General features: G+C 43.5%; 1 protein-coding gene across 7 annotated transcripts in view; it reads left to right on the forward strand.

The window, feature by feature from the left end:
- Nucleotides 1-15,116, forward strand: part of ARHGAP40 (Rho GTPase activating protein 40) — a 43,414-nt gene extending 28,298 nt beyond the window's left edge. For all 7 annotated transcript variants that reach the window (XM_054218175.1, XM_054218173.1, XM_054218172.1 and 4 more), the window contains 12 exons: nt 2,704-2,800; nt 3,320-3,471; nt 4,118-4,283; nt 4,631-4,722; nt 4,845-4,922; nt 5,184-5,343; nt 6,101-6,183; nt 7,864-8,070; nt 8,338-8,478; nt 10,144-10,304; nt 11,204-11,259; nt 12,499-15,116. In XM_054218175.1, the coding sequence (XP_054074150.1) occupies nt 2,704-2,800; nt 3,320-3,471; nt 4,118-4,283; nt 4,631-4,722; nt 4,845-4,922; nt 5,184-5,343; nt 6,101-6,183; nt 7,864-8,070; nt 8,338-8,478; nt 10,144-10,304; nt 11,204-11,259; nt 12,499-12,605 (1,500 nt within the window). In that variant the 3' untranslated portion in view covers nt 12,606-15,116. The remainder of the gene's footprint in view (nt 1-2,703; nt 2,801-3,319; nt 3,472-4,117; nt 4,284-4,630; nt 4,723-4,844; nt 4,923-5,183; nt 5,344-6,100; nt 6,184-7,863; nt 8,071-8,337; nt 8,479-10,143; nt 10,305-11,203; nt 11,260-12,498) is intronic.
- The last annotated feature ends 7,011 nt before the right edge of the window (nt 15,117-22,127 follow it).

Below are 22,127 nucleotides of genomic sequence, written 5' to 3' on the forward strand. Positions count from 1 at the left end.
CAGCTAGTAATTCTAGAGAAAGAATAGCCGCTGGTTTTCTTTTTGGTTTTTTTTTTGGCTAGAGAATGCATGACCTTCAGCTTTTCAGCTGCTTTCTACTGTGCTGCTTCTCTCTTCGCTGTGGCCACAAGGTGGAGTATCTGTATTTTTTTATAGGGGCTGCTGGAAAGTGCCCTGATCAGGGCTCCTTGTGACTTTTTCTACTCGGTCAAGTGTCTAGTCAGAAGGCATTGAGTTTAACGGAGATCTGCCTTGGGACCCTTGCTGTCTACCAGAACTGAATACGCATTTTCCTCAGCCCTAAGCATCTTTGAAACATCTTCTCCTGTAACGAGATGAATTATACCCAGATAATCCATTGAATGCCTTAAGGGAATGATACTACCAGTCTGCAGCATCGCTGGAAACTGCTGTGGTTGTGTTCTCTAGAGCTGCCCAGTGCTGAGGTGCAGGTTGCTTCCATACTGTGAATTTCACTGAGACAGTCGTGGTTGATTTGCTTTTGTAGAGCATTGTTTGCATTCCTGCACAAATGGGTGACAAAATGATGATGTTTCTGAAAGCAATAATGCTGCAAGTTCTTCTTAAGTGCCTGAATTGAAGCTCATCAAGTTTTAAAACTTGCAGATTAAATAGAAACCTGTTACATCACTTAAAATAATTTTACTTTCTGCTGCATAGGAATGGATATTTTTAAGCTCTTAATCTTATTTGTCCACTCACTAGGTCACTAATATTTGTATTTGATAATTTGCATTTGATAAGCAACTGAGATCAAATCTGATATTTTAAAGTGACACTTTGGCAGAATGAAAGCACGTACAAAGATGGTAAAGCTGCCTGTTTAAATCACCTTAATTTAATTGGAAGTGGAACATTTTCCTTATTTCTTACTTTGGGCAAGATCACTGCACTCTTTTCCAATAACTCTGCTGGAAGTATTCGTGTTTGCTTTGGTTTAATATATTTTTAAAGCTTTGCAGTTGCTTCAGGTCTACAGTTCTAGTGAAGGTCAGTGAAACAAAAACCATTGTTCTTTTTAATGAAGGTAATAAAATGTATTTAAAATTTGACTGTTTGTTCCTTCTTTGCTGAGTGGCCAGGAGCTTAACCTCTGTATTTCTTGCTTGACTCTTACAGTGTACGCAAGGGGCAGTGTTTGCCCTCTTTATTTCCTGGGAAGCGACTGATGCTCAGCTTAGGCAAATTGAGGGTGATTTCAATGTAAAATGGTAAACTACTGAGATGTTAGGACATGACACTGTGTGTAGGCATTAAGTAGAAGTAGTGCGTTACCTTTGAGTAATTCCTGGAGCAATCCCAGGGGGAAGCAGGCTTTTTGGTTAATTTTCCACACTGGTTTGCTGTGTCATCCCAGTACCAAGCACAATTTTGGGGCTCTGAAGGATGTATTCAGCACAAAACGATATTTGAAATCTCCACTTTGTAAGCAAGGAAACAGATATGCAGAAAGGTAAAGTGGTTGTTGTTTTTTTTCGCTTTTCCGCTACAGTCCCTGGAATTGGAACCCAGATCCAGTATCTGTGCCTTTACCGCTCAATCAGCTTTTGGATGCTTCCCACTACTGACTGCTCTCTTGGTACACTGGGAGCAGAACATTTGAATGGGCTCTATCTGTGGAAAAAAACTTGTTCAGCAAATCAAGCTTAAAGCTGATTCAGTTCAGCTGTGACTTGATTGGAAGCAGTTTGGGCTGTATAAGTGCAGGCAGTGCTGTGTCAGTTGTTTGGATTTTTATTTCCATCAGTGTTTCAAGATGGATTTGCAGTTCACCTCCTGTCAAGAGCAACTCTCGGGCATCAAAGCTGTTGGCGTTTCTGTCAGAACCTTTCTACCTACTTCCCTTATGTTACCGTTCAGTCTGGCCTGTTTACACAGCAGCTGGATCTGAAGGTGCTCTGGCCGCAGTGTATGATGTGTGATTAAGCCCGATGCTAAATGAATTGGTTCTGCTTTCATGGCAAGCTCATCAGCTTTGTGCATACTCTAAAGATATAGTATGTTTTCCATGCAGACTGTTTTTTCCATTTGCAATGACTTTACACAGGTTCCTTTTAACTTTCAGTCTCTGTCCACAACTCGATGTCATAAGCAGGTTCTTAGAAAGTTGCTAGCTTTTGGTAATAGAATAAGCTTTCCTGTAGTCTAATTAGTGCTAGGAAAAGTAAGGTTCTTGTTAACAGAACTGCCTTCCACGTGCCTCCTCATGCTTTTAGAGATTAACTTCTCTCCCTATACGGGAAGAGGTAGGTTCCTGTGAAGCCCATGAAGGGAAGCTTTTAGGTGCTGATGTCAACTTAGTGTGTTCTTTCCTGTGAAAGATCTTGTGATCACAGGCAATGGGTACATCCTGTGCAGCTTGGTTGGTCCGCTGTTTGTTAGCCCCTCGATGCATGAACTAAAAGGGGGAGATTGGCTAATGATTGTGTGAAATGAAGAACTGGCTTAAGGATGTGCAAATTTATCATAAATACTGTCTATGAAATAGTCATCTGTTTTCCATCTGCCTGACAAATCCTCTAATTATGATTCTTAATATTAGAGCAGTCTTGTAGCCCTGAGCTTGAGCAGTGTTTTCTTAGACTAGCAGACAATGTCAGGTGTGTGTTTTCTGCCAAAATTGTGTTGTCTTATAATAACATCTGTTTTGTGTAGGTAAACATGTTCTGGTTTATTTTTCAGGAGACAGCAGCAGAGAAAGAGGAGTCCAGCCCAGATCAGTTGTGGCACAATCTACGGACTTCAAATGTACAGAACTGTAAGAAGGAAGTCTTTAAAGGTAGAGTAGGAGTGGAAGGTGCTCTGAAACATTGGACTTGTTTGTGGCTTTTTGGTTTTGTTTTTAAATACGTGGTTATCCACAGTTGTGGATTTAGTAAACTTTTCCAGGCTCTAGTGTTGTTAGTTACCGGTTTGAGCAACAGTTCCTGTAGCTCTCAAGAAAGCAATTGGAAGACGCAAACAAAAATCACACTAGCAGAGATATGGTGAGATCCCACAAACACCATATGGAATTGTGTGAAGAGAAGTTACCCATAGGTATGTCCTATAATTCATGGGCATGCTGATGTCTTACGGGTGATCTGGTGATTGTAGCTATAATGTTATGACTTTAAGCTAATCTTAACCTACCAGTCTCAGGACTGTGCTATGACAACGCTCTTTTCAAATGTTAATATAGTTTGTTATTAAAAAGTGGTGGTGCCCAAATATGTCTCAAACTGCTCTTTTAGCACACTTGTGTTCTAAGCTTCACCCTTTTGGCTTCCTGAAATTCCAGATGTTTTCTCCTCTGTAGCAGAAACCCAGGATTACTCCTGCACAGTTCGAAATCCTGGAAAAGAGGAGGTGTTCAACATGGATGTTGCCTACTCGGAGCAAGCAGCTGTCCTGCTCAAGGGTTCATTCCTGTCTGAATCTAGGAGGTTGAAGGATGGAAACGCCCTAACTGTAAGCACTGAAGGATCTTTTCCTGTTAGAACATATTAGCTTATTGTACCCCTGCTCTTGTTGAGATGGGTACAAGGTACTTGATTCAACTGTATGATCAGCTCTTAGAAATGTCCTCTAGGCATAGTGTTGGAACAGGTCTATATTAGGTAGATATTTTTGGGCAGGTAATGCCCAAAATGCCTGGTGGTGTTGGGCAAAGATAACTGTTGTATAGTGGAGGGCCAAAAGAACTTGTACTTGTGTGTGAAACTAGTTACTTTGATATGAGTCTGGGTCACTTCCACTGAAAAGAGGAGAATAACTGGTCTTTCTTACTCGTATTTTAACAGTTTTCTACCCCGCAAATGTACTGGACTGCTTCCAAAGTTCAAGTAGATTAGGGTGGGCATCAGACTGTCTTTAATTTAGATAAATTGGGATCTCCAATACAGTTAGAGAGCAATGCTGAAAAGGGAAAATATTTATTCAGCTGTGGGTTGAGTAGAAGTAGGAGTAGCTTGGGGCATTTGTCTGGTGTTGAGAACAAGAGAATGAATAGATGCCTGGCTATGGTAAGGAATGATAAAAATGCAGCAAAACTTGATACCAGTGGGATTGGGAATCATGCTTGTGCTGAACCTTGTGTGTATGTTTTTCCCCTTAGAAATTTAGGATCCCCAAGGGTAGACTAGGAGTGACTAGGATTGGAGATCTATCTGCTCAGGACATGAAGAAGATCCCCACACTGGCCCTTATTGAACTAACAGCTCTCTGTGATGTTCTGGGCTTTGAGCTGAAGAGAAACAAGGCAGCAAAACTGAAAACAGCAGGTTAGCTGTGTTTCTTCTTGATTATTTTTTGAGTGCATTTTTCACTTTGATCTTCTCATAGGTTTGTGTTTAAAATGTTAGGACAGAGAAGGTCTTTGATAAGAGACCTTGTGACAGGTGTGTTTTTCCTTTGTCAGTATTTCTCCCGGAAGTCAGTGGATCATAACATCAAGACTTAGCAGCATGTTTATCTCTGGCTATCAAATGCACTTGTTCTGCTGAGTGTTCCTCTCTCTTTCTCCAATATCTACACTTATAAAATGTACCCTCTTAGTCTGCAGTGGTGGATATATCCCTGACATCTGTATTAGCGGAGATAGATTTATAACGTTTTGTTTCTTTTGTAGAGAAAAGACTCTTCGGAGTTCCACTCAACACCCTGTTGGAAAATGACCAAAAACTTCTCCCTAACACCAAGGTCCCCCTGTTACTCCAGGCAGTAAGTTCTCTTCTGGTTTCATTCCCACCTCTGATCCTCAGACTCAGGAAGTCTGTGATGAGGAAGGGCTGACTTCTCATCCTCTATGCCTAAGAGCTTTCTTTTTTTTACCCTTTTAATAGCTGCTGTCCTGCTTGGAAAAGAGAGGACTTGAAACAGAGGGCATTTTGAGAGTTTCTGGGTCCCAGACCAGAATCAAGGTATGATCTCTTTAGTAGTGTTTGAAAGTATCGGAGGTGATCAGAGAGCATGTTGCCGAAGCAAATATCTAAATAACCTGAATTGTCTCATCTCCCTTCCTAGTACAACTCAAAACGCCTATTACTGGGAAATCTGGGAGTGTCTACTGTGAGGGTCTCTGCGCTCTTTTGACTTGATGGGTTGGCCTCCTAGTGCTCAGCTACAGAATTTCCCTTGTGTTTGCTTATTAAAGCATGAAATAACTTTCATCTTCTTTGTAGAGTCTGGAACAGAAGCTAGAAAGGGACTTCTATACTGGCCTTTTCCGCTGGGATGAAGTCCACCAGAATGATGTATCTGGGCTACTGAAGAGATTCATAAGAGAGCTGCCAGCCCCGCTGCTGACAGCAGAGTACCTCCCTGCTTTTGCTGCTGTGCAAAGTGAGTCCCTGCTTTGGCTGTTTAGCATCAGTTTGCTGGTTTGTGCTATTCTGACAAAGCTCTGCTGGTCTTGGGCTCTCCCCTCAGGTGTGTTGGGAGCCTGTATATTCCCTGGGAATACAGAGCAGGATAGGAACTATAGCCAAACTCCATGTGCTGGGTGCTATATGTACTGCTACGTGTCAGCCTGAGAGTTGTAGTCCCTGGTGCTTGGTTGCACACATCTTTGTGTAGGAACACCATCCTGGAGTCTTGAATCATATTGTGTCATTTGAGGCTGCAGGGTTGCTACCATGAATGAGGACAACTTGATAAATAATGACCTGCAGGCTGAGCTGTGGCAACTGGCCAGGGTGCCCAGTCTTGCCCTGTTTGCGGGTAATGCAATGTTCTGCAAGTGCCTTCTTTGGAGGTTTGTGCCTCAATAGATGTCTTGAATGTGTTAAGCTGTTTAAGTGCACGGCTTTTTTTTGTTCAAGAGATGGGGAATAATGGGGTGTTTTGATGCCCTTCAAGGGCCTCAGGCTCGCTGGTAAACTGTATACGCTGAAACAAATCAGCCAGTGTTCTAAAACATAGGTAGTTCACTTCATAAGGGCTGTATGAGCTTGATTTACTTCTGTAAAACAAGATCTCAAATCCTAGATAACAAACACAACAATAAACAATTGCCTTATTCCTTGGGGGATTCACATGGTCAAAAAGAACAGTGTCAGGAGTCTGAATCCTTTGTCCTGTTGTCACTCTCCCTCTCTAGATATTCCAGACCTGAAGCAAAGATTGCAAGCTCTAAACCTCCTGATCCTTATTCTCCCAGAGCCCAACAGAAACACCCTAAAGGTAACTACCAGTCTGTATTTAACTGGAAAAACACTATCTCATTCCAGGTTTTTATTCAGGGACTCTATCAGCTTTTGTAAATATCGTACATCATGCTGTTTGGTTGTATTTCACTGACTTGCAAATGGAAACCCATGATGGGAGGAGCAGGCAAGGCTGCAAACCTCAAGTTCACAGCAGACCTCAAGGCTGTGCAGTGAACGTAAGCTGTAGGCACAGCCTGCCTTTTGGGTACAAACTTCAGAGCAGTAGGAAGCCATGTGGTCTTGGAACATCCCGTTTAGAAATGTGCTCTTCCTCTTTGGAGTGTTAAAGCAATTCACTATGGAGTGAAAGATGTCTACATCTTACGTTGTCTGTGGACACACTAAGATAAAGGGAAAGAAATTCAGTCTTTTGATTCATGGTTTGTGGTATTGTCATCATCTATGAAGGATAGTTTCTATTTAAAATAAATATTTAAAAAGCTACTAAACTTATAACTTCCTACCCTTTTCTGATCAGAAGGCGTTTAAAGTCCTTTCACCTACTACTTTTTGAAAGAATAAACGCCGATGGGATCAGCTTTCCAGGCAGTTCACAACCTCTGCCTCTCTGTGCTTTGTAATAACTGTGGAGGTTGTTGCTGTAGCTCTTTTTTTTTTCCTCTCCTGACTAGTTCAGCTTCCAGGTAATAAAGGCAAGGCTGACTTAGCACCCTGCAAACTCTATTGAGAGTGCAGGAATACATAATCCAGTCAGAGATGATCTGTCATGTGTCACAGCTTTGGTGGAGGTGTGAGGCAGAAGAGATCTTCCAAAAGGGTTTATTTTTCCCCATCTGGGAATAGCTTTGAGGGGATACTGGGAGAAGGAGAGGTGTCACTTTTGGATTCTGTAACTTTTACGACCAGACTTTGTAAATTGCCACCTGCCAAGGAGTAAGAGCTCATCTACTTCCCACACAGACTGTCTCTCCTGATTTGTGAATGCTGGACGAAATGTCTCTCTGCTTGGTATGCTTATTTGTTGCTATTTTAGTATTGAAACTTATTGCTGAACTTCCTGACTGGAGAAACAGGATTTGCTCGTGGATATCAAGAAAAAAATGCTAATTAAATGATGTCTCCAGCAATTGCCACAGTAGTTTCTTGAGGACTATTAGTAATGTATGTCTTATCATCGAATCATAAAATCTTCATGGTTGGAAAGGACCTTTGAGACCATCGAGTCCAACCATACACACACAAAAAAACCCCTACAATCTCTGCCACTAGAGCATGCCCTGAAGTGCCAAATCTGCACGTTTCTTAAGTACCTCTAGGGATGGGATGGTGACTCAACCACCTCTCTGGGCAGGCTGTTCCAGTGCCTGACCACTCTTTCAGTAAAGTAATTCTTCCTAATATCTAATCTAAACCTCCCCTGCCGCAACTTCAGACCATTTCCTCTGGTCCTGTCATTATTCACCTGGGAGAAGAGGCCAACACCCACCTCTCTGCACCCTCCTTTCAGGTAGTTGTAGAGGGCAATGAGGTCTCCCCTCAGCCTCCTCTTCTCCAAGCTGAACGTGCCCAGCTCCCTCAGCCTCTCCTCATATGACCTGGTCTCCAGACCCCTCACCAGCCTGGTAGCTCTCCTCTGGACACGCTCCAGCGCTTCTATGTCCCTCTTGTACAGAATCTCTCTCTCTCTGTTTAGGCTCTACTTGAATTTCTCAGCAAAGTGGTTGCCAGGGAGAACAACAACAAAATGAACCTCTGGAACGTTTCCACGGTCATGGCCCCAAACCTCTTCATGCACAAGGGGCTGCCAAACAAGATCCCTGAAGGAAAGGAGAAACAGCTGGCAGAGGGGGCAGCTGATGTCGTGCGGATGATGATCCATTACCAGGATTTGCTCTGGACAGTAAGTTGCACCGGTGTCTTGCAGTATGGTGGGGCAGCGTCTTGGTCTGCCTAGAACTGGAATAGGGGAAGGGATAGCCTTGGAAATTTCAGGGGAGTTAAATGTCTGTAGGCAAAACCTCTGGCTGAGTTCCAAGACTACCTGTTTTCAAGGTATATGGGTGTTTTGTCTATTCAAGGAGCTTCATAAAGTGATGTTTAGGTTCTTAAAAGGTGTCCTTATCTCTGCTTGATTTAATTCCCATCTTCTTCTTTCTTCCTTTCTCAGGTTTCCTCTTTTCTGGTAGCTCAAGTGAGAAAGCTGAATGAGAGCAATAGCAAAAGGTACCAGTTCTGTGACAAGCGAATTAAAAATTTGTTGCGTAAGATTCATGCTGATAAAGACAAAGTGGAAAAGAACCAGGCAGAGGTGAGTTAGGGCTTGGAAAAACTAGGCCCTTTCATAACAGTGGCAAATACTTTCTCATTGTGCATGCTTTCGTGAGAACTTGGAAAAACTGTAAGGAGTGATGCTCCTTACAGAGCAAGAGGGAGAAAAATCTGCAGATGCATGAGAAACAGCTTCCCAGACCCTTTTGGCCAGGTTGTGGCAAACACCGATCACAGCAGCAAGTGCACTAAAATTTCAGGCTACAAAACACTTGGTTAAGATGCTGCCTTGTTGCAGGAGAAGGGGGAAGAGACCAGAAGCAGAAATGCTGCTACCTTATGTGAAGAGCAGAATTCACATGGCTGTAGGTGCCCCATGTGTTTATAGAGATGTGTCTGATGTGATAAAGGCAGACTTATTTTTGTGAACTTAAAGCAAAAATGGAGGCTATTACTGTAGTGTAAGACTACGTTTTTGTATCTCTTTTTTGCTCCATGATGCTGCTGATCTGTATTGGGACGTTTGAGGACAAGGTTCTTGCCACTTCAAAGAAGAAAATTAACTTCCCTGGTAAATGAAATGTCTCTCCTCCTCCTTGTGTCGGTGCAGACGGAGACTTTTTTAAACAGATGTTACTATCAGATCTATTTGTGTATTGAAGTTGGGAAAAGATCCTTGGAACCATTCTGCCTTTTTTTGGTTGCCACTGTTAGTTGAATAAGTGTAGGTCTGTGGCAGCTGGGTCACATCATGCAGTCCTGGATGTTAAGTGTTGCATAGCACTGGTGGTGCAACTGGGATGCTCTAAGGACACAAGCTAGGTGGAGTCTGCAGGTAGGAATAATGCGCTGAAAGCTTAAATCTGCATACCTGAAGAAAAGGTTGTGTTCTCACAAGTCAGTACATCCCCCTTTCTATACCGGTTGGGCTCTGTCTGCCTAAAATTTGGCTGGTTAAGGCTGTATGTCACTTGAAGGTGCCACATTTCAGAGAGGGCAACTACCGTGTAGGCAGTCAAACGGACGCCCCGATGCTTAGGACAGTGCTAGTACTACTTCCTAATGGTCTCGGTGCTCAGCGCTGTCTTTGCAGAAGGTTCAGGATTGCAAAATTAACTTGCTGCAAATCAGACCCCATTAGAACAGTTCAGTGTTCTCCACAAAAGTTCTGGGAGGTTACTTCGTGAAAGAGCTGATGAAAACAATCTTGAGAAAATAGCACTTGAACTCTGCGCTTCCTATTTTGAAACTACCTTCCTGAAATTCAGTGGTCTGCAATTCAGCTGTCTAAACTCCTTTTTCGGTAGTTTAAATGAATTCAGGAGAAGTCTATCAGACTTGTGCAAAACAGTTTGTCAAAATTTATTGTGACAAATCCTAGTTTCATCAGTTTGTTTATAGTGCCAGTGCTGTATTTGAACAGTAGAGAGCACCAACGCACGCTGATGGAGAGCGGTGCTGTTCTCCCCAGCCACAGCACCGGAGCACAGATGATTTGTTTATAATGGTCACCTTGATGCTTCTTTAAGCTTCCTGTCTGTAGTATATGTGGGATAAGAAACAAACCTAAATTCTCTGAACAGCTGGCTGGATAGGTTTAATTCTTCACACTCTCCAGTCTATTTTGAAACTGGATTTTTTAGCTCATAAGAAAGTTGTTCTTTAAGCACTTTCATCTTTTTTCCTCTCTACCTGCCTTGTTCAGCCTTCCAAGATTGTGAAAGTCCATGCCTCGCTTCTCCTGAAGGATTCGCTAGAGGTGCATTTGAACAATGCAACCAGGGTTGCTGATGTCTTGAGGCAGTTTCAGAAGAACCTGTGCCAGAATGGTTGGAATATTGTCAACACTGTCAACCTCCTCAAGTGGTAAATGGCTTTTTCTCTGCTTAAAAAGAAAAAAAAAAAAAAAAAAAAACCAAAAACCAAACAAACAAAAAAAACAACCAGGTGGTCTAGTTGCTGGTTTCTGTCTTCTGGCAGAGCTGATGTGGTGGCGCAGTGAGCTGTTAGAAGACTGTTCTCTGCTCCTCTACTCTCAGCTTTGGAAACCGTGTGTTGGATGGGGCAAGCAAACATTAGTTCAGCTGAGCGGTACTGTCCCTGTGCTCAGGCTGTCAGGAGGTCAGGTAGTCCCCTCGGGTTTGCTGGACGGCATGTGAATTTTAGCAGCCTTGCTGGAGGGAAGGGAAAGTGGAATAACATTGACCCTGAAATTCTCTCCTATGGCCCAGCAGTCAATTGCTGAAATAATTAAAAAAAAAAAAAAATTTCCTGCTCCCTCTGTCACCATTCCTGCAGACTGTATTTAGTAGGTAAGTGTTAGTGCATCTCCTGACTGCGTCCCTGGGCAGGAGATATCTAGACAAGGAGGGTAGGTGGGAAGTTAGTTGAATGTGGGTCAACTGGGAACTGGTATCTCACTAAGAAGCAGTACAGCTGCTGAAGTCTTCCTGCACATGAGCTTCTCTGCAACAGGCCATCAGTTCTAGAGAAAAGCTGCCAATGAACTTTGGTATTTACGCCTGTTGTCATCCTATTGGAAAGTTAATGTTTGCATGTGGTATGCTTCTCGTTGGCAGTGAGGAATATCTGCCTTATTTTCTTTTTTCCAATTTTGTCTGTCACTTTCAACAGCTGTACCATGGCCTTGTAGCATCCTTGACCATTACTGAACTATAAGCAGTTTTTGAGAGGAAATATTACTAAACTACACAACCTGCCTTTTGCAGAGCTTTATTAACTTCAATGTGTTTTTCTTTCTGCAGTAACAACTCAACGGAGTGCACAAGCTTGCTCCTGTATGAAGTGGGAGGCAATATTGGTAAGTCTGGGTGGTAACTGAAAGTAAGGACTCTGATGTCCAGGTTTTTTTTTTTTTGCTTAACTTGTCTTAGGAGGGAGTTAAAAACAAAAGGGTGAGATTTGGAGGGGGGTCCAAAAGTTGAGAGGTGAACAAGTGTGGGTTAACCTCACCCGTAGCAAAGAGTACCTGTCAAAGCTCCTGTATCTTCCAGCCACCACTGCAAAGCCTTGATCGTGCACGTATGTGGGAAGGTTGAAGCCTGTACTTCAAAAAATACATAACACTAATGGATCTTATTCAGAAGCTGCCTGTCAAGAAAGGTAGAAACTCAAGAGTCCAAAAGTCTGGAGGACAGAGACATGCACAACTCTGTCCATCTTAAAAACAAACAAACCTCCCATTCAGTGAAATGTACCATGTTAAATTCCCTGTTCCCTCATCAATAAAGATTTGTGCTTGGAATTAAGTGTAGGGCTTAAAACCATAAACTACATTTATCTAAGTAAAGGGCAACTTCATCCTGTACTACTATTGGCTTTTAATTGTGGGCTTCTTTTCTGGGCTCTAACTAAATATGGTGTGCTGGCACATGGCATCTGTACTAACGATGGCCAGCTCCAGGTGTGAATTCTGTCTGCCTTCATCAGCTCTCTGACAAAAGAACCTGTACTACCTTGGGTGGAAGCTTCTCAAGCCATATAGTTGAACAAGTTGTTGATGTTTGTTAGTAACTGATTTCCACTCGTCAATAGGGTAATGTCATCAGATGGAGAAGAGACTTGAATAATACGATTGCAGCAGCAGATTAGGGGTGTCTGACAATGGAAAGGAATTCTTAGCTCTGTTACAGCTGGTTATGGAGACTGTCGGTCACTGGAGTGCTTTGGCTGCCTCTTAGTATTTCTCATAGCAGCATCTGTAGAAGAAAAGCATTGGAAACAATTCAGTCTCTGGATTTCACCACTAACGTGTTTCATGATGGTTTTCAAGTGCTAAAGTTATTGGGTATTAAAATTAGAGTAGCTCTCCACAAAGGTCAAAGCTTGGGTTTAGTATAGTTTTAAGGAAAATACGTTCATTTTTAACATAAATAATTAGAACTTTCCGGATTTGTGGAAACTCTTCTGAATGGTTATGATATTGAAATTAATGTGAAAAAATACCAGTTTTTAGGGGGGAAAAAAACTCCATCTAGCAACTATAGGACTAAAGATATAAGAAATGCTTTTTTTTTTTCTGAATCTCTTGTTTTGGTAGGTGAACATTGCCTGGACCCAGACACTTACCTCTTAGACTTGTACCACATCAATCCCCATGCTGAGTGGATAATTAAGCAAAACCCATCTTGTCCTCGGATGTTCTAAGGAAAGCATGAGCAAAACAAAACGTTTGGTGGCAGTTTTTGGAAGACACGGAAAAGCTATGGAGATGTTCCTGGTATAGTCACAGACTGGACAATGCTTGTGTCTGAAGGAAAAAAAGCTTTATTTACTACTTCCATGGGGAGAGTACATGAGCCTACATGCTAACAGGGGTGTTGATAACAAGCAGCCATTATTATGTAGCAGAATTTGCAGGGGGTATAATTACTTGTAAACAAAATAGCCTCCCCAAAACAAACTCTGCAAACAAAGCTACAGTGACTGCGCAACAAAGATGGAACGTAAAAGGAGAAATGTCTTCTTGAAGGTGGTAGAAGACATCTGTTTCTTCTGGATTTGCTTTCTTCTGATCACATCCACGTTTTGGAGGAGAGACAGTCAAATGCTGTGGAGGTACTAATGAGGTCCCTTTGGTAAGATCTACTATTGACTGTCGCACATCACCAGAAAAAGTTGTGAACCTGGGTTTCACTAACATGATGCTGTTATTTTCTTTGAAAAGTGAAAAAGGATGCTTCCAGAAAGGCCAGATGGGATCTGAAGCCAACATCTAGCATTTAATGACTACAGTTAAATACATATATGCAACACAAGAAAACTTTCCTTGGAAAAACGTATGGGATGGAGAGCAGCCTTTCAAGTGTACAGTTTGATAGGAGACATGCCTGTCCCATACAGTAATGCAAAATGTACAAGTTGCCACTGATGATGGGGAAAACATACATTTATTTTGCTGGACAACTTATATCTCAATGGATAACCAAGGAAATATTCTGAAGTTAATTTGAGGTTAGTAATCTGACCTGGCCACATGAACTAAACTTCCTTTTGGAAGACTCTGTATGAACATGTCTGGTTAAAAAAAACAAACACACAATCGCAACCAAGATGTGCAGTGGCTGAAATAAGAGGTCCATGCCTGTATCTGGTCACACAGTGGGTACCGAATCGAGCCTTTACCGCTTTGATGGCACATTTTCATCCCACACAGCATGGTGTGGTCACTGTGGTCTGCGAAGACAAGGGTGGAGCAGAAGGCTCGCCCCTCGCGTTGCTGCGCCATCGTCGTACACCCTCAGCTCAAACAAGACTGTGCTTGTGGAAGAGGAGTGCAGAAGTGTTGTTTTCCTTTCCAGTGATGCTGAAATACCTCATGTGAGGGAACCTACTATGCAGTTACATGGGATGGAACATGCACTGTTTCTGAAAATCCTGACATCTTTTTTTATATACCGTTTTTAGACGCTGTTGGATATTTATTCATGTGGCAGAAGCAGGGCTGCCCTGCAAGTGTATACTCAAAGTATTTCATTTGCCGAGTCCTAGCTGCACTAGCGACAATCTCCAGTATTATTTCTTTTGTTTGACTGAATTTGTTTCCATTGCAGTCTGAACTTTTCCCTCCTCTGTTTTTTTTTTTTTCCCCCAGGCTGATGTGTAGCTATCCCTATTCATTATCTCAAAGTCCTACTTGCTATTTTGAGGGCACTTCATTCTGTGGTTTGTCTGCAAGGTTAAATCCTCTTGGTGGTTAAGATCCTTGAGGAACAGGCGAGCCATAGTCCGTATCCTTTCTAACCTGTTGTGAATACTGTGTGCATGGTGCTGATGTCTTGAAATGATGCATATATTAGAGAGTCTGTCTGCTTTTCTTGGTTGAGATGATGCAGAGGCACTGACTGGTGGGATCATCTTCATAGTTGTCTCTTTAAGAAGCTCTGATAGAAACTTGCAGAAGAAACCCCACCTCCCAACCCTAATCCAGAACCTCGATGTCAAGACTTCTTTAGGTGCCTCAGTTTTATAGGGCTTAAACTGTGCTTAAAAGGGACTGATTCTTATCCTTGAGATTGGGTGCTCTGTGTCTCTTGAAATATCAAGCTGCTTTAAAATTGGGCATTAAAAATCAAAGGTACCTATGCACTCGTCGCTCCTGGAAATCTTCCTTGCAGTGATGGAGCTTAGCAAAGAGCAAATGCCAGAGATCTCATACTGTGAGAAATACATAATTCGCAAAGGTATTGGTGGGAGAGACAGAAGAACGTGTGACCGCTCAGAGTTGCTTTGCGATCTAAATTGCATCCCTGCAAATCATATCACGCTGCAGTTTTTCCACCCCTTATATACCGGATGTTTTATTAAACATACTGGCTTCCATACGTATGAGGGGGAAATGCTACATCACTGCTTCTGTCAACAAAGCAGTTTTTTTCATCAGCAAATAATGTGAATCAGTGCTGTGAAAAACAAGGTTGGGGTGAGATCTCATGAGACAAATATCAGTTCTCAAATATGAAAGGAAACATAAAAAAACCCAAATCATCTCTTTCCAGACGATGAATATGCTTTTTTATTTTTCTTTCCTATCTTTGTACCAGTCACTGATGTGCAACCTACTTCTGAATGCTGGCTTTTAATAACTATTTTTACAAATTATGAATTCTGTATTTAAAATTCATTTATTCAATGAAACAATAAAAATCTAGTAAAATCTTTTGGCTTCAATTTCATTAGCAGCTGAGAATAAGTTAGCACAGGAACTGGCACCGCATCCGTGAATACCAGCAGGATTTGCCTCGTGCCTGAAGAAGGATGTGTCTGGGGTCTAAGTGAGTGTGGCAAGAGTTCCATATTACGGCTTCAGAAGTTCCTTTTCAGAGGATCCCGTGGGTTTGGTGTGAAGGAATGATCCAGGAGGAGGAAGAGGAGGTCAGTGTTGGGTATAGACAGCCCAGAGAAAGGTTGACAGGGGGCTGAAGTTTGCGAGCACCAAGGATTAGTGACTTCTGAAGGAAGAAGAGAGGCTGTTAAAGATTTGAGCTTGAGGAAAGATGGCCATGTCCCATGAGAAGTCCCATACCTACCTCCTCGGTCCCATGCTCAGTGACGTACTTGCTGGCAGGACTAGCCAAGTTGGCCAAGAATAATAGGAATCCAGCCCGAATCTCTGGTAAACTGTGACTAATATTTCAGTGTTCAACAGTCAGTGATGAAACGTGGCATAAATCCACTGCTATTTGTTTAAAAACAGTAACAGCAGCCGCCTGTCCAGTGCTACTGAGAGAGAAGCAGGACTTGCTACCCTATCCAGAAACAAAGGGAAAGGGAGGATCTAAGCAGCTTTAGAAAGCTTTCAGAGCAATTATCTGAGGAAAACACCAGTTTATCAAACTCATTTCACCCATTCATCTTCAGTAGTATCAAAGTGCTAATCTCTCCCATCCCCATGGGCGTTTTTTGATTGATCATTACACGGCTATCTCCCCTGCTCAGAAGAAAAGCCCAGTATTTATTCTGAATGCAACTTAAAGTCGGGTGTGCCGAGATAACAGGACACAGCATAAAAGAATCTTGCAAATGCTGGTTAAACATATTTCAGTTCCACTTCATCCACAAATACCACATATTAAAAAAAAAATAATTTGCTTTGGGTGGGGGGAAGCTTTACAGCAATACAGGGTCTTCATAAGAACAAATGAAGCTTCAAACCTTGGAGGGAAATGCTGTAGGAAAACAACAAAATATACTTCCTGGAGCAAAGTAAGTAAATGATGGCAAAAATACAGTTGTATTTGATTAAGTCTGTTTCTTTCCTCTGGTGCACTCCCCAGCGTTGAAAACAAGACAACTGATGAGAGAATGCCACTTTAAAGTTCTCTTCAAATCCTGTCTGGTCTTGATTGCACATGAGGATTGCATATGTCTGCACCTTGGGGCAAGAAAATAAGAGGCTGTAGTTCGACATTTTAGGTTGCTAGAAAAGAAAACGTGCAGCTGCGCTGACTTATCATCTAGGAAATGGTCATGGTGGGATCAGTTCCTATAGTCTTCCCCAGCCATTTCTACTCCCTACGAGCTCAGGCTTGTATGGATCTGTGTGTGTGTGGTGACAAACTCTTTCTTGAAGCAGCTTTGTGTTGGCTGTCCCTTCCCAGCACCTCCTTGTCCAGGGGACGGGGTGACCTCACCTGCCGAGGAGCTGCTCCCCAGCGTCTGGACCTGGCAGGATCTACTGAGCTCAAGGGGCTGCAACTTTTTTCCCCACTTATGTTCTGTTATGTAGCTCTATCCAAGGGCTGGCCTAAAGAAGGTGAGGGTGGGAAGGAATTCTTTTTATCCTTAATCTTGGAAGGAAACTTGAAGTAGTGATGTTTTCACCTCTCTGACCCTCTTGTCTGTCCCTATTTGCCTGGCTAGTGAAGTTGAAGGAATAATTAACTAGGGGATAAAGGAGGAAAAAGGAAAGATACCAACAGAAATAGAGGGTGTCGGTATACCTGTGGGGAGTTGTTTGGCTTTTTGTTTGTTTTGCAGGGGTTGGAAGAGATGCTGATGCACACGAGCGCTGCTGTTCTCTCCTCTCTCATCCCAAACCTTGTTCTTGGCAGGCTGCAGTAGAAACCTGCTCCAGTGGTTCCCCATCCTTTCCAGGCTGAAAATCAAAGGCTGGTTTCCCTTGCCTTTGGCTTTTGCCAGCCTGCCCTTTCTGTGCCGAGACGGTGATGTGAGCCTTCAGTTCCGAACGTGCTTCGCATTGGTCCACGCGTGTGGATGGATGCTCCAAGCTGCGCATGGACAACTTGTGACTTGGGTTGAAACTGAATCTTTTGAGCCTCGCACAGAGTTTTAAAAGTCTTGAGGAACGTGGTTATACGTAACCCACCTGTGTTACCTCCTGTCTCAGCTCTTTCTATGTGCCGAGTGGGTGCAGGCAGAGAAAGTTGCTCTTATCTGTGCTGATGACTCTGTAGTAAGCCTTCTCTGGACACAAGAGGCAGTCAGAAAGTGGAATAATTGCCTTTCACTTATAACAAACCAGCAGAGCTGGCTCAGGGTTTCAAGTGAGACAATTAAAGATATTGCATTGTTGTCTTCAAAAGGAGAAATAGACCTCGGGGTTCCCTAATAGCCCTCCTGATTCTGCTCTGCGCTCTTGGTGCGTGTTGTTGTGGGTTGCATTTATTATGAGCCACTTATTATCCCTAATTATTTAGCAGGGGGGAGGTCTCTCAGTAACAGGCGAATTTGTGACTTGATGAACACTCAGCTGTCTGTATTTAAGATAAAATTACTGTAATTAACAAATCGATCAACCCTACTTTAACTTTGCCTGGCTGGGACAGGACAAATGGGCTAAATGAGACCTATTTAGTACCATGGTAGAGAAAGGGGTTTGTAGACATCAGGATACACAGGCTTAACGCTTTTTTTTTTTTTTTTTTTTAAAACACGCTGCTTTTAATGGTAATGTCACATAATTGTCTCTTGTTAGGTAATTTTGTCTCTAACAAAAAGCCCTCACGCTGCGCTTTCTTCGGCTCAGCCCAGCAAGGCGAGAGTCCCGGCGGGTGAGTAGCCAGGTGGGTTGTTTTATTATAACCTAAACCTGGAGGGGGGTGGGCTGGATTCCCTGAGTGCCGCACTCTCTTGTGACTCGTATCTGGTTGTTTGCAGAACTTACATCTTTGAGAGCCAGATTAATCCCTCGGGTTGTCTTATGGCTGACAGATGTTGCCTGCTCCAGCTCCCCAGCTGCTGCTCCTCGTACCGCTTTGCTGCCCGAGGGTGGAGGCGCTTCCAGCCCCGGCCAGCCCTCCCACCTCCCTGGGGTGGGAAGAGCTTGTCCCCAGTTCTTCTTCCAGGTAATCGGTACCTGCTACCAGTTGCTCACATAGGAAAGGAGTTTAAATAACTCTTCTGGAGCTGCTGTTTTGCAGGAACCTGCCTTACGCTGGCATCTCTTGGGCTGCACCTAGCACATCCCCAATGTGCTGAAATAGCACGGGGTGCGGAATAGTCACTGGGCGTTGGATTCCTGCCCTGACTTAGTTCATGGTAGTTTCCTAATGAAAACAATACTTGGAGCCACATGCTGTCTAGAAAGCATTCATCTACTGGGATTTGTCCCTCTTTAAGCTTTTGGGGTACATTTGTGCATGCTGGCAAGCTCACCCTGCGTGTGCTGTCAGCCCATCCTTGCTGCCTTATTGCTCCACGATTGTGTGGCATCCACAAATGTATTTAAGGTGGTGCCGTTAAGTAGACAGGACACTGGAGGGCCAAGGAGATGCTCTCCACTTCACTGTATTTTGCTGCCCTGTGAAATGAACTGGTGAAAGGTAGATCTGCTATGGAAGAAGAAACCAACGGTGGCCATCAGCATGAAGATGAGGAGGGTAACTGTGTGTCTTCTCTGAGAACTGGCGCTGTCCCTGTGACTGAATCCATGAAGGGCAGATCTGGCAGAGATGGAGGGAGAGAATGTTACAAAATGGGACTGCTTCAGCATCAGCTGGTTGCCATTACAGGGGGATGAAGATGTCTATGGGGGAAGCTGGTGCTCCTTGCCAATGACAGTGGTTCCTGCTATGCCTACTCACTAGCAGAAGGCAGGTTTGCTTACACGTGCCGTGTAAGAATTACAAGCAAATTTATTTCAACAGATCATTAAAAAAAATAAATAACCTGTAAGTACTTCAAGGGATGGGACCTGCTTAACCTGGAGAGTTGTCTTTGTCCTGTCCCTTTTTGCGTATGCCAGTGGGGGGGTTTATCCTTGCTGTACCCGTACCCACAGGCAGGCGGGCAGCAGCTGCGCTGTGATGAGGGTGTTCCATCTGATGGATAAATGAGCACCGGAGGATGTCTGGCTTGGTCTGCAATGCCGATGGCTCTATGTTTCAGGGGGTCTCATCATCACTGCCTTGTTTCGTGGTGTGCCTGGCTGCCCTCTGTTTTGGAGGCTGGTTGCATCTTTTGGGCATTTTGCCGCTCTCCTCCGCTCGTGTCCATTGCTCTCCATCAGGCGTTTTCCTCCATCCGGCTCCGGAGACATCCCTGGCTGGAGGGGACGTCGAGTTGCTGCTGTAACTGTCACATACATGCAAGGAAAGCCCGTGTTGAACCGTCAAAGGCAGAACCAAGAGCATTTGAAAGCTTCATTAGCCGGGCTTTGTTCTGATGGCGCAGTCAGGCGGGGAAATAATGCCGTGAGTGTTATCAGCCATGTGCAGGAGGCGGTTGCGTAGCAACCCCGATTGGGGTACCGCGCTGCTTTTCCGAGAGGAAAAAGAAATACTCATTTTCTTCAATTTAGAGGCATTGCAAACAGGAATTCATTATTGACAAAGGATTCACTTAGGTTTTGCATCTCGTAAAGAGATGGCAGGCGGTGGTGGCCTCGTGTTAGTATCGCGTAGGTGCAAACTCACAAGTTGAATGAACCTGGGATGCTCCAGGTTTTGTTTGTGTTTTCAGTTGCTGTTTTTCATCCCTTTGTCCTGCTGGGTCTCAAAGTGGGATGAGGACTGGAAATTTCATCTCTCCTTTCAGACATGATGTAAAGGCATCTCCAGGGAGCCCTCCCTGATATCACGTTTATTATTACAGATGAGAAGGGTGATGGTATTCCCTCTTTCCTCCGAGCCCTGTTTAGGGAGTAAGGCACAGAAGCAGGGTGGTTCTGTGTCTACATCTCCATGTCAGGCTGGGGAAGTGGTCAGGCTTCTGAGCCCCTTTGAATCTGCAATACCTTTCAGGCTGCTAAGGAGCATTGGATGTATGGATAGGAAATAGATTCACCACCTCACTTCTTGTCTGGAATCCTAAATGGTGAGGTTGAGGTGAGCGGAGACTGTCCAGGATTGTTTTGAAGGGTAACATGATTAGGTGGCACAAGTAAGAAATGGGTTCCAGCACTAAGGAGTGGGATTGCCAAGGGTGGAGGTAGGACAAAGCATCCCATTGTCTCCTTGTCCTGCTGCAGCTCTAGCTGTTTCACACAGAAGGGGCGCAAAGAGCTTTTTCAAACTTCAGCTTTGGTGTGTGTTGTGTAATAACAGCAGCGGGGTAGAGGCGTTCCACCCTGAGAGGGGAACCGGGCTGCTGAGACATCGTGTGGGCATCCCTAAGGAATCTGTCTAGGTTTGGTAACTAGGAAGCATGCTGTCCATGTTCATCTGGACAATGTATCTGGCTTTCCAGACAAACTGGGCCGGACTGGAGCACCCACCCTCGTACACCCCTCTCTGGGTGCCTGAGACGGGGCTGGCACAGAAAGGGAATGCCTGAGTGCTACCAAGGGAAGATATTAAATAAGGAATTAACTACTACAGAATATTTATTGTACACTTCTAAGGCTGTGTACAGTAATGTGGAAATCACTGTTTTTTGGGTTTTTTTTGGTTCACCTGTTTACATCTGTATTGGCAGGGTCTGCAGATAACGGCGGAAGGGTGCTGGTATTGGCAGTGAGATTTGGGATCTGTGATGGAGGAGACCTGAAATGAACATCCTCGATGTGCTCTCGCCTACTGAGAAGATGGAAGCATTTTCTTTCGCTGATTAGCTGGTGCATCAAGTGACAGTGAGTAAAAAGGATATGATTTGTATATCGTGAAACTCCTTTCTTTGCTCTGTCCTCTAACTCTAGTTTTTTCAATATTGAACAATAATACATCTTCCCTTGTCATTAGCAATTCACTCTGCAGACTGATTCAGATTAACTTGGACTCTCACTGTATTAAACACTTTAAGGAAAAAAAACATAGGAGCTCAGGATGTTTATGAAAAGCAATTTCCTCAATGCCAGGCAATTTAATAACTCTACAGCCGTGGCATTCAGGCTCATTTATTTTAAGCTATGTTTCCAAACTGTGACGGGTCAATAATAAATAAGGCAGCCTGGCAGATTTTGCATGGAAGAGAGCTTATTTCAAAGAAAGGAACACAGGCAAGTTCAGTCAGGAGTGCAGAGAATAATGTGGCTTTTAGGCCTGCCAAATGAAAGGCTCATTTGAGAAACCAAATCTTATAATCAATATTTTCCTGCTGAACTATTGGCGGTAAGTGAACACTCGGAGATGTATATGGCAAAAAAAAAAAAATCCTGCTCCTCTCTCATTCAAACAGTTTTGTTTCTTGTAACCGTAAAACTGTTCTTCTGCGTATGGGTCTGCTTTTTTCCTTTAATCGAGTTCGCGGTGGAGAGAAGTGTGTAGCCCCAGGCAGCCTTTTGCACCTGAGACCTCAGACCCAGTCAAGCAATAAATACACACATCACAGGGTGTTTCAAAGGAGTTGTTAAAAATATTGGAAATCAGTATCTTGTAGGAAACAAAGTGAGTTAATACTATTTGTTGAAAACACCTTTTACAAACCATGTGGGACACTAAGCAGGTCAACTGGAATGTGTAACTACATTCACCTATCTCCTGCTTCCCTCTATGGATATTCAAGCAGGGATGTTGGTGGGTTTAAGTTGTGTTATCCCCCTTTGGAGCACGGATGATGCTGAAGAACCAAGCTCATCTGATTTGCTTTGTGTCCTGCTCCACTATGGAAACTTTGGGCTCTCCAGCTCAGGAGGGTCTTTTCTTCTGCATCTGCCGTGTTCAGGGTAGCAGGGTAAAAATGTAAATAAGCTGCAAAAAGATGGAATAGCCAGATTGTTGTTAATATACAGGGATTGGGAAACAGGCTTCTGTTGTGAAGTTTCCTTTCTGA

The sequence above is a fragment of the Rissa tridactyla genome, chromosome 12, assembly GCF_028500815.1.
Source record: "Rissa tridactyla isolate bRisTri1 chromosome 12, bRisTri1.patW.cur.20221130, whole genome shotgun sequence".
NCBI lineage: Eukaryota > Metazoa > Chordata > Aves > Charadriiformes > Laridae > Rissa > Rissa tridactyla.